An 8,627-nucleotide genomic window follows, 5' to 3' on the forward strand; every position below is an offset into this window, starting at 1 on the left:
CAGATTTGAAGATTAAGACAGCCAGTGTTTTAAAAGCCATCCAGGTTTACTCTTTCCTATGAAAGCAAGTGGATGTGGATTTTTCTGGTAACAGCACCACAGCACATCCTAAAGGCTAAACCATATAACTGCAGTTCCTGGGGATTTATTTTATTTTATTTCCCAAACTGAAAAAAGAATACACTTGCTTTGTTTAAAGGAAAAATAAGGAAGAGAAAGGGGAAGTCCTAATTCTTTTGCTTATCTCTAGGTCTTGTGCACGAGGTGCTCTTTCTCTCCTCTTTCTCCTTGGTGCTACCTGGATCTTCGGGGTACTTCATGTCATCCAGGGATCAGTAGTCACGGCGTATCTTTTTACAATCTTCAATGCATTTCAAGGACTTTTCATCTTCATATTTCTTTGTGTCTTGTCAAGAAAGGTAAGTTTTCTTCCGGACACTCGCACCCCAACAGTCCTACAATCCACTGACCAGATTTGGTGTTTCTTGTATTGTTTTTTAAAAGTTGACTTTTTAAAAAATCAATAGTGTGACATAAAGCTATGCAATCTGCAAAGTCAGGTTTTTTGTGTGTGTCAGGAGCGACTTGAGAAACTGCAAGTCACTTATGGTGTAAGAGAATTAGTTAGCTGCAAGGATATTGCCCAGGGAATGCCCAGATGTTTTGATGTTTTACCATCCTTGTGGGAGGCTTCTCTCATGTCCTCACATGGGAAGCTGGAGCTGACACAGGGAGCTCAACCTGCTCTCCCCAGATTCAAACCACTGATGTATTGGTCAGCAGTCCTGACAGCACAGGGGTTTAACTCACTGCGCCACTGGGGGCTCCAGCAAAGTAAATTAAAGCATGGAAGTTAAAAACGGTTCAAAAGATGTAACTGACTTTTCCAGTTACATGGGATGGCCTCATTTTGTATTTCCCGCCTCCAATTAATATGACTCTAGGTGGCATTACATAGAACCCTCATCTTAAGGACAGAAAGTATTGCTCCTGGGCCCTCCCACATTGTCCAATTATAGCGCTTGAATTCAACTTCAACTGTCACGGAAACATCCTGTGGAATTCTAGGATTTATAGTTTAGAGAGGAGTATTAGGAGTAAACTAAATGGCAGTTAAAGTGGGAAAATAGCACTATAACTGTGTAGTATGAACAATTCCATTATATATAAAAAGTAAAAAAAATTCTTCTGACATTAAGTCCAGTTGTGTCGGACTGGGGGGTGGTGCTCATCTCCATTTCTAAAACAAAGAGCCGACGCTGTCTATAGACACCTCCAAGGTCATGTGGCCGACATGACTGCATGGAGCACCATTACCTTCCCGCCAGAACTGTACCTATTGATCTACTCACATTTGCATGTTTTCAAACTGCTAAGTTGGCAGAAGCTGAGGCTAACAGTGGGAGCTCACGCTGCTCCCTGGATTCGAACCTATAACCTTTTGATCAGCAAGTTCAGCAGCTCAGCGCTTTAACGCACTGCGCCATCGGGGGTTCCCATTATATATACCTGATGATATATACTTGAAGATGTCAGACAGCTATAGAAAATTTCAAAGAGAATTCAAGGCTGTTCAACCAGCCTGAAACTAATGAATACACCCAAGTTTGTAATATCGCACATTACATTAGCAGTTCATGTGGCACACGCAGTCCAAAGCAGAAACTTGGACAGAAGCATGTGCTGAAAACATGTGCTAGAATCCTATAAGATTGACAATGTTACAATATTTTACCTAACTCATATGTAACAGAGGCACTAAGAAACCCCTTTACCGGATTGCAGAGATATGCATAAAAGGACATCAGCAAAACTGAAGTGATGCACACCAAAACCAATGTGGTGTGTTTTGGGCATGATGCACTTGAGTCTCATTGTGTGTCAGACACCAATGCACATTGGTGACTTTGCTGGCTCTGCTATCTAGTGACATATGACAGCCCTCTGTTGCGTATGGATTTTATGCAACTATGTGATTATAATTCCCATATACATAAGTCCACTTAACTCTTTAAAAGTCTTCCAGCCATAATTTTTTCCTCAGCTGAATATAAAAATGTGTTCTGGTTGTGTTTCTATGGCATGAACAGCATATGCAAGAAGAGGCTTGCTCATTTTTTTTTCTTATGTAAATTATTCTTATAGTTGTTTATTGTTATGTGCCTTCAAGTCCTGTCTGACTTAGGTGACCCTTTCATTATTCAGAGGAGGATTGTCATTGTCTTTCTCAAAGGTCAAGAGAGTGTGACTAATCCATGGTCACCCAATGGTTTTCCATGGTTGAGCATGGATTCCAACCTGGGTCTCCCATACTGCTAGTCTTGACATTTAGGCCATTACACTATGCTGGCTCTGAGTATACTGGAGATGGTTGGAATGCTGAGCTACCTTGAAGAAGACGAAAGAGTTTCAGCTGTTGAAACTTGCAAAGGGACAGAATAATTTGCCTCTCCTTGCTGGTACCAACCAAAGTCTCTTCTTTGAAGCATCTATTTGCATTTCAAGAAGCTCCCACTGTCATCAAAACTGCAAGAAATACTCTCAGGCCCCTTCAACACATTTATATAAAATCCACATTGAACTGGATTATATGGCAGTGTGGACTCAGATAATCCAGTTCAGAGCAGATATTGTAGATTATCTGCCTTGATATTCTGGGTTATATGGATGTGTGGAAGAGCCCATAGTCTTTAACATTAATTGCCCCACAATTCACAGGAAAAGAACCACACTTTCTATGCATTTTAGCAAGTGTAGCTTTGGACAAGAAAACCAGTGTTGAAACAAATTCTTCACCCAGTTCAGAACATTTCTCCCCCCTCCTTTCATCTCCAACCACTACATTGTATCAAATGTTGAAATGTGCTGGTTCCTTTTCCTGTCTTCCATGGTTAGTAGCTTGTGGCCCTCCAGATGGTGTGGGACTCGACAAAGAGAAATCTAACATATTAAAGATTGATGACTCTTTGGTTTCCCAGTATAAGCTTTTCTTTCTTTTTGGATGCCAGCTCTCCTCTGCTTCAGTCTAAAAGGCCAGTGACAAGCGTTGAAGGAAGCTAGAGTTCAATATCTGGCTGCTGGCAAGATGTACCTTTTGTCTACCTAGATGAGGAGGCAGGCACTCGAGAGGAAAAGACTGAGAGGATTTTTGTTGGGATGCGGCATTGTTTGTTTGTTTTCAGAAGATTAGATGGGAGAACACATTGTAAAAGGGTTGTATATTATTTTAAATGGCATGAGAAGAGAAGATAACTTATATGCCTGGGGTCAGTACTGTTTGGGAGAGAGATACAAAAATGCAGGATGAAGTCAGGGTTCCTTTCCCCTGCTTGGTTATGATACAAAAGCTTTGGGGCAAAATAAAAAAAGGAAGAAAGAAGATGTGGGAATTAGGAGGAAGAGTCCAAATTGATGATTTGAAAACCCTGCCTTTCCACCAAGACCATCCAAGAATGCAAAACCAATATGGAGCTACACATTGGAGATAGTAAGTTCCAGCAAATGTTATAGCTCACACTGCAATCAGCAAGAAAAACCTGTTTTGAACAACGTTGTCATAGTGACTCAAACATGTGATCTAAGTCTCAGAAGAACCTCAGAAAGAGAAAAAAAGGGGGGTAATATATAGTTAGATGTAGAGAAGTTAGGAAGTGAGCATTACAATTCCACCCATATTAACTTGGAAATCCCATTTATTTGAAAGGGTGGTGCTTTCAAATAAGTGTACGAAGGATTGCAGCATTACATGAATAAAGTAATTCATGCACATACATAATTCACAATCATGCCCTAATACTGTGAAATCTGATTTATGTCTCACAGATCTGGGATTTAAAAACCAAGGCATTTCACACTGTACAGGAGTAATCCTATGAAATAATTAAAGAGGTTTACTAACTATAGTCATCTGATTCGGGATTGAAATCTTCTTGTAAGACCTATTCTGAAAGTCCCCTTACCATCTTTCCTAATCCTCTCTGAGGCCAAATTATGTAAAACCTTTATAACAGAATAAGCCACACTCTCTGGATAGTACTTAAAATACATGTATTTACCTGTTAATAAGCCTATGTGTTCATCTTTTCTTTTCAGATCCAGGATGAATACTCCAGGTTGTTCAGAAATGTCCCTTGCTGTTTTGGATGCTTAAGGTAAATTGGCGGAGAGCTAACATGAGCAGCACTGTGGAAGAAAGAAGAAAACGAGAGGCTTTAGAAAAATTGCTATATTGTGAAAGTATGAAATGAGCTACTGAGCTGTCATCTCTCTTAAATCAATTACTTTCTATCCAGTATAGGTATTGTGCTTAAATGTGCACTCAGGCAACACTATATTGTGTACAAACTGCATATCTGTACAAGACAGACTGGTTTATTGTGTAACAAATAAGGCTTCTAAAAGAACTCAGGACTCTTCAAGGCTAATGGCTGTAGCTCAGAAGGGAGTGAACCCATGTGCAAAGCCATTTTCATGAGTAGCTTTGCTGTAATGCCATACCTGCTGACTTGGAAATGAAAATAATTTTGCTTATTGCTTTTAAAGAGAGTAAATTACATTAGAGTGTTAATAAAAACAAGATTTTACTTTGATCAAAGCTCAGTGTTCTCTGTTGGAAATAGCTGGATTAAAAAACAGATTGTGTATCATTTTCATTCCATTAGTGTGGTTCACTAGGACTTCACTGACAACATTAGTCCAGGAATTGTATAGCTATGCAACCAGTTTCACTCCTCACACATATGAATGTGTACATTAGTCATGGATTCCACAGAAAGATGAAATAATATCATGGCCTAAATTCTATTGTTAACCTCAACTAAAACAGACCAGTTAAATCTATTAACAAATCGTGAGTCAACACATCAGCATTGATGGCATTCCTTTCATTTCTCTTCCTAGTTGTTTTTAATAATAATTAAAACTACATCTTGAAACTTAAGAAGAATATAATGCACATCTCTTATGCATGAATCCTATAGGTCAGCCCCAACTGGATCAGATCAATTGAATCAATTTAAATGGTGGGCCCATCGATTTGATGGCTCTAGTTGTGACAACTAATCGGATTTGGGTCTATGAGAATATCAACATACATACATGAGAGTTCTCATACATAGTGAATTCTAGGTCAATCTAGGTCAAAGGGAGGAATCTTAGATGCATATATCAGTAACCACATAGAATCTATACACACAGCCACTTAATAGGCAACCATGACTAGGGATGTGCAATTCGGCACAAAACCATGCCATTTTGAGTCCCATTTTTTGCTAACCCCTCATTCTGTTTACTGGGAAATTGCTGAAATTGGAGTGGGTGTGGGGGGGGGAGGGGTTGCTGTTTTCCTTCGGGAAAGATTTGGCCCATTGGCTACAATGGGAAAATTTTAGAGACTCATTTCTCAGTCATTTTTTGGCCTATCTGTATGAAACCTACCTCAGTTGTAGACCCCATTTATAACTGCAGACCTGCAAAGTTTCAGAACAATTCACCAATCTTCTGATTAGTCCTCCTCAGGAAGAAGATATTCAGCTTTGTCAGTGCTCCCCCAGGGCTGGCATATTATAAAATGCACATCCCCTGAACACTCTCAATCTTGAACAGTAACCCAACCTCTCACCTTAAAAACAAGGTCACTTTGGGGCTGGGTAGGAATTCCCCCACTTTATGAAGGGAGAGGGCTCACCTACCCTACATTGCTTAGGGATGGATAAATTGGTGCGGGTATAACCATAAATAGGCTGTCATGTAAGAAACTGAAATGGAGTTTACACCCCAGTGTGCATCCAAGGCACCCTGCTTTGTGAAGGCCAGGAACCCCACTGATGTTTATGGGCAACCAAGGTGGGGACAAACAGGGATGACCTTGGAGCTGTGGGGGAATTCTAGCCCCACTGAAGTTTTGTGGCTTGGAGTTGGAATACTCTATGTAGCTTCCCTAAGGGGTCGTCCTGGGGACAACTCAAGCAGAGATACACTCAGGTGTCTCACTGAGGAGAGGGTCTGGGAGGGCCATTGTCTCAGCTTATCCCACATGAAGTTCATCCCAATTAATGAGTTTATTGCAGTTCGTGAAAAAAGTTTAAACAGGTAACCTTAATAAAGTTGCACATAATTATTCCCATATGGTTGTCTGGTCTCATTATTTCAATGCTGGTCTCATTATTTCAATGACAGATGATGTCGCTTCTGTAATTTGATTGTATTGAGCATTTGTTGTGGTGTAGCATGGGTTTAGATCCAGGGGTTTTGGTGGTGGTAAGAGGATATATGTGTCCATCATTTTCTTTGGAGGCCTGTTTAAAGAGCTTCAGGGGTTTAAGCTAGAGTCAAGCCCAGTTCAAGACTTATCAGATCTTCCTCACTTCCAGATGGCAAGAAACCACACAGTGGCTTTGCACCCATGTGGATTCCACAGCTGTCACTCTGACTGGTGGCCCAAGGGCTGAACAGGAAGCTGCCATTTGGTGGGTAGCCTTAGCAGCCCTCGTGCCAGGCCAATACTATATAGCTGCTGAGAATAAAAATGTAGCAACTTACATTGCTTCCATGCCAGCCCCTTAGCACTGAACCTATTTTCTCTGATCTTCTATCAGGATAGAAATATACAAGCCAAGCACATTATTTCCAATCCATGTTTCCCTGTCATTGTTCTTATGGAAGTGGAAAAGGCATCTGTAGATGACAATCAACAAGGAGATGATAGTTACCCCACATCCCTTTTCAGCACTGGAAATATACACAGCCGGGGACCATAATGTAAGAATATTTGAAGGTTAGAAATTGTTATGTGTGGCTTTTTGTGAGAAAAGAGGAACAGAACTGGAGTTTGGACTTTGCTGAAGCATGACAGGAAGCAATCCCATGTTAAGTAATCATGTCCATGTATCAACTTAGTAGTACAAAACTACAATTTAAAAAAACAGAGATTACTCTTCCATCCCACTTTTTTTACAGATGCCCGTGGTAAGGGGGGGAAATAATCCAACTTGACCAATTAATGGTAAAAGGAAATCAAGAAATGATATTAATATTACAATCATTTAGATAACAAAGCCATTGCAATCTTCTGTGGCTCTAAAGTATTCCAAAAGTTGGCAAGATGTCTGGATTGTGTTCTGGCAACCCTAGCTAGCTTAGTGCAGAACTAAAACTGAAGAACAAAACTAGTGATGGTCTGTGGTGGGGGGAGTTATGCTATTGTACACAGATGGTATGACATGACTGTTCACTCATGCACTTCATATCCAAAACACAGCATTCACACAATATTTACAGCTGGCAAAGTAATGTCCTTATACAATGGAGGACAGTTCCCAAGGGCCTCAAGCAGCATCAGTGTCAGAATTGTGAAAGAACTGTTATCTAGTAAGAACCCCTGCAATCTAAGACATAAGGTACTTAACCCTCCATGACTGCAAAGCTGAATGAGCAGAATTTGAATTTATTTGATGAAAATAATTCTTCATTCTCCAAGTCATAGCACCGATAGACAGTCGTTTCCAAGTTAGAAAAGGGTTAAAACTGATCTGGTGTTCATTCCAGTCTTTGAAAGAGCTCTCCAATGTGATGCACAAATCAGTTTTGGATCATTCCTTTGAAGTTTGGACTAAAACCCACGGTGTAGTCACTACATCCCTAAGATGAAAGCCATTTGTCTCTATTGAGTCATGCAGTGATATCTTCAAGCTATTTATTGCCTCAGGAACAGAGCTTGGCAAGAGGTTTTTAAGAAAGGTGAACACACCGATGCCAGTTATAACTGCACACAATTTTGGTTGGGTAAACTAGATTATAAATATACAATAGACTCTCTGTTAATTGGCACCGATGAGAATTGGTAGATCCTGCATAAATATAGATAGATACGTTTTATTGATTGGCCTATTGGCCGTATCAAAACATTTAACACATAACACAATTAACACATAGTCATACATAGTCATACATACAACATACAACCCTCGGTATAAAAGGAGTTAAAATAAACAAGCTGTCAACAGGATCTCGTTCAGATCAAATGTCTGCGTCACCTCCACAGTTTACCCCAATTGATTCTAAATGTGCAATTCTTAGCTGTGTTGCTTTGAATAGAAAAAGGGCTGTTTTGTGTGTTATTTTAGGGTTCTGTCCGGCCAACAAAAATGAGGTTTTAATATATGGGTCCCAGTGTGTTTTGTGAATAATGTATGGTCCAAGGCAATGGTCTCTCTCTTTCTTATACAGCTCACAGTTGAACAATACATGTGTGATATCCTCCACCTCTGGTGCTCCACAAATACAAAATCGTTCGTTGTATGGGACTTGATTAAACCTTCCGTGCTTGTCCATTGTATCCAGCTGTTCAAAACGAGCTCTGGTAAATACCCTCCTAAGGTGTTTAGGCATTTCTGTTTCTGCATAAATATAGTTTCTGGTTGCTTGAGAGTTACTATTAAAAATAGGCCGTACTAATACTATACCCCATAATATACCATAATACAATATCTGTATTGATTTCATATTAATATTGAAATATTTATTTATTTTATTTATTTACTCTATTTATACCTTGCCTTTCTCTACCCCAAAGGGGACTCAAGGTGGCTTACATAGAGGCAATTATTAAATAACTTAAAACACATACA

General features: G+C 39.8%; 1 protein-coding gene across 1 annotated transcript in view; it reads left to right on the forward strand.

Moving 5' to 3' along the window:
* Positions 1-4,594, forward strand: part of ADGRL4 (adhesion G protein-coupled receptor L4) — a 143,144-nt gene extending 138,550 nt beyond the window's left edge. Inside the window, exons 15-16 of the mRNA XM_060773795.2 lie at positions 251-419; positions 4,093-4,594. Coding sequence (XP_060629778.2) covers positions 251-419; positions 4,093-4,155 — 232 coding nt within the window. The 3' untranslated portion in view covers positions 4,156-4,594. The remainder of the gene's footprint in view (positions 1-250; positions 420-4,092) is intronic.
* Positions 4,595-8,627: the final 4,033 nt, after the last annotated feature.

Source organism: Anolis sagrei, chromosome 4 (assembly GCF_037176765.1).
Source record: "Anolis sagrei isolate rAnoSag1 chromosome 4, rAnoSag1.mat, whole genome shotgun sequence".
Classification (NCBI taxonomy): domain Eukaryota; kingdom Metazoa; phylum Chordata; class Lepidosauria; order Squamata; family Dactyloidae; genus Anolis; species Anolis sagrei.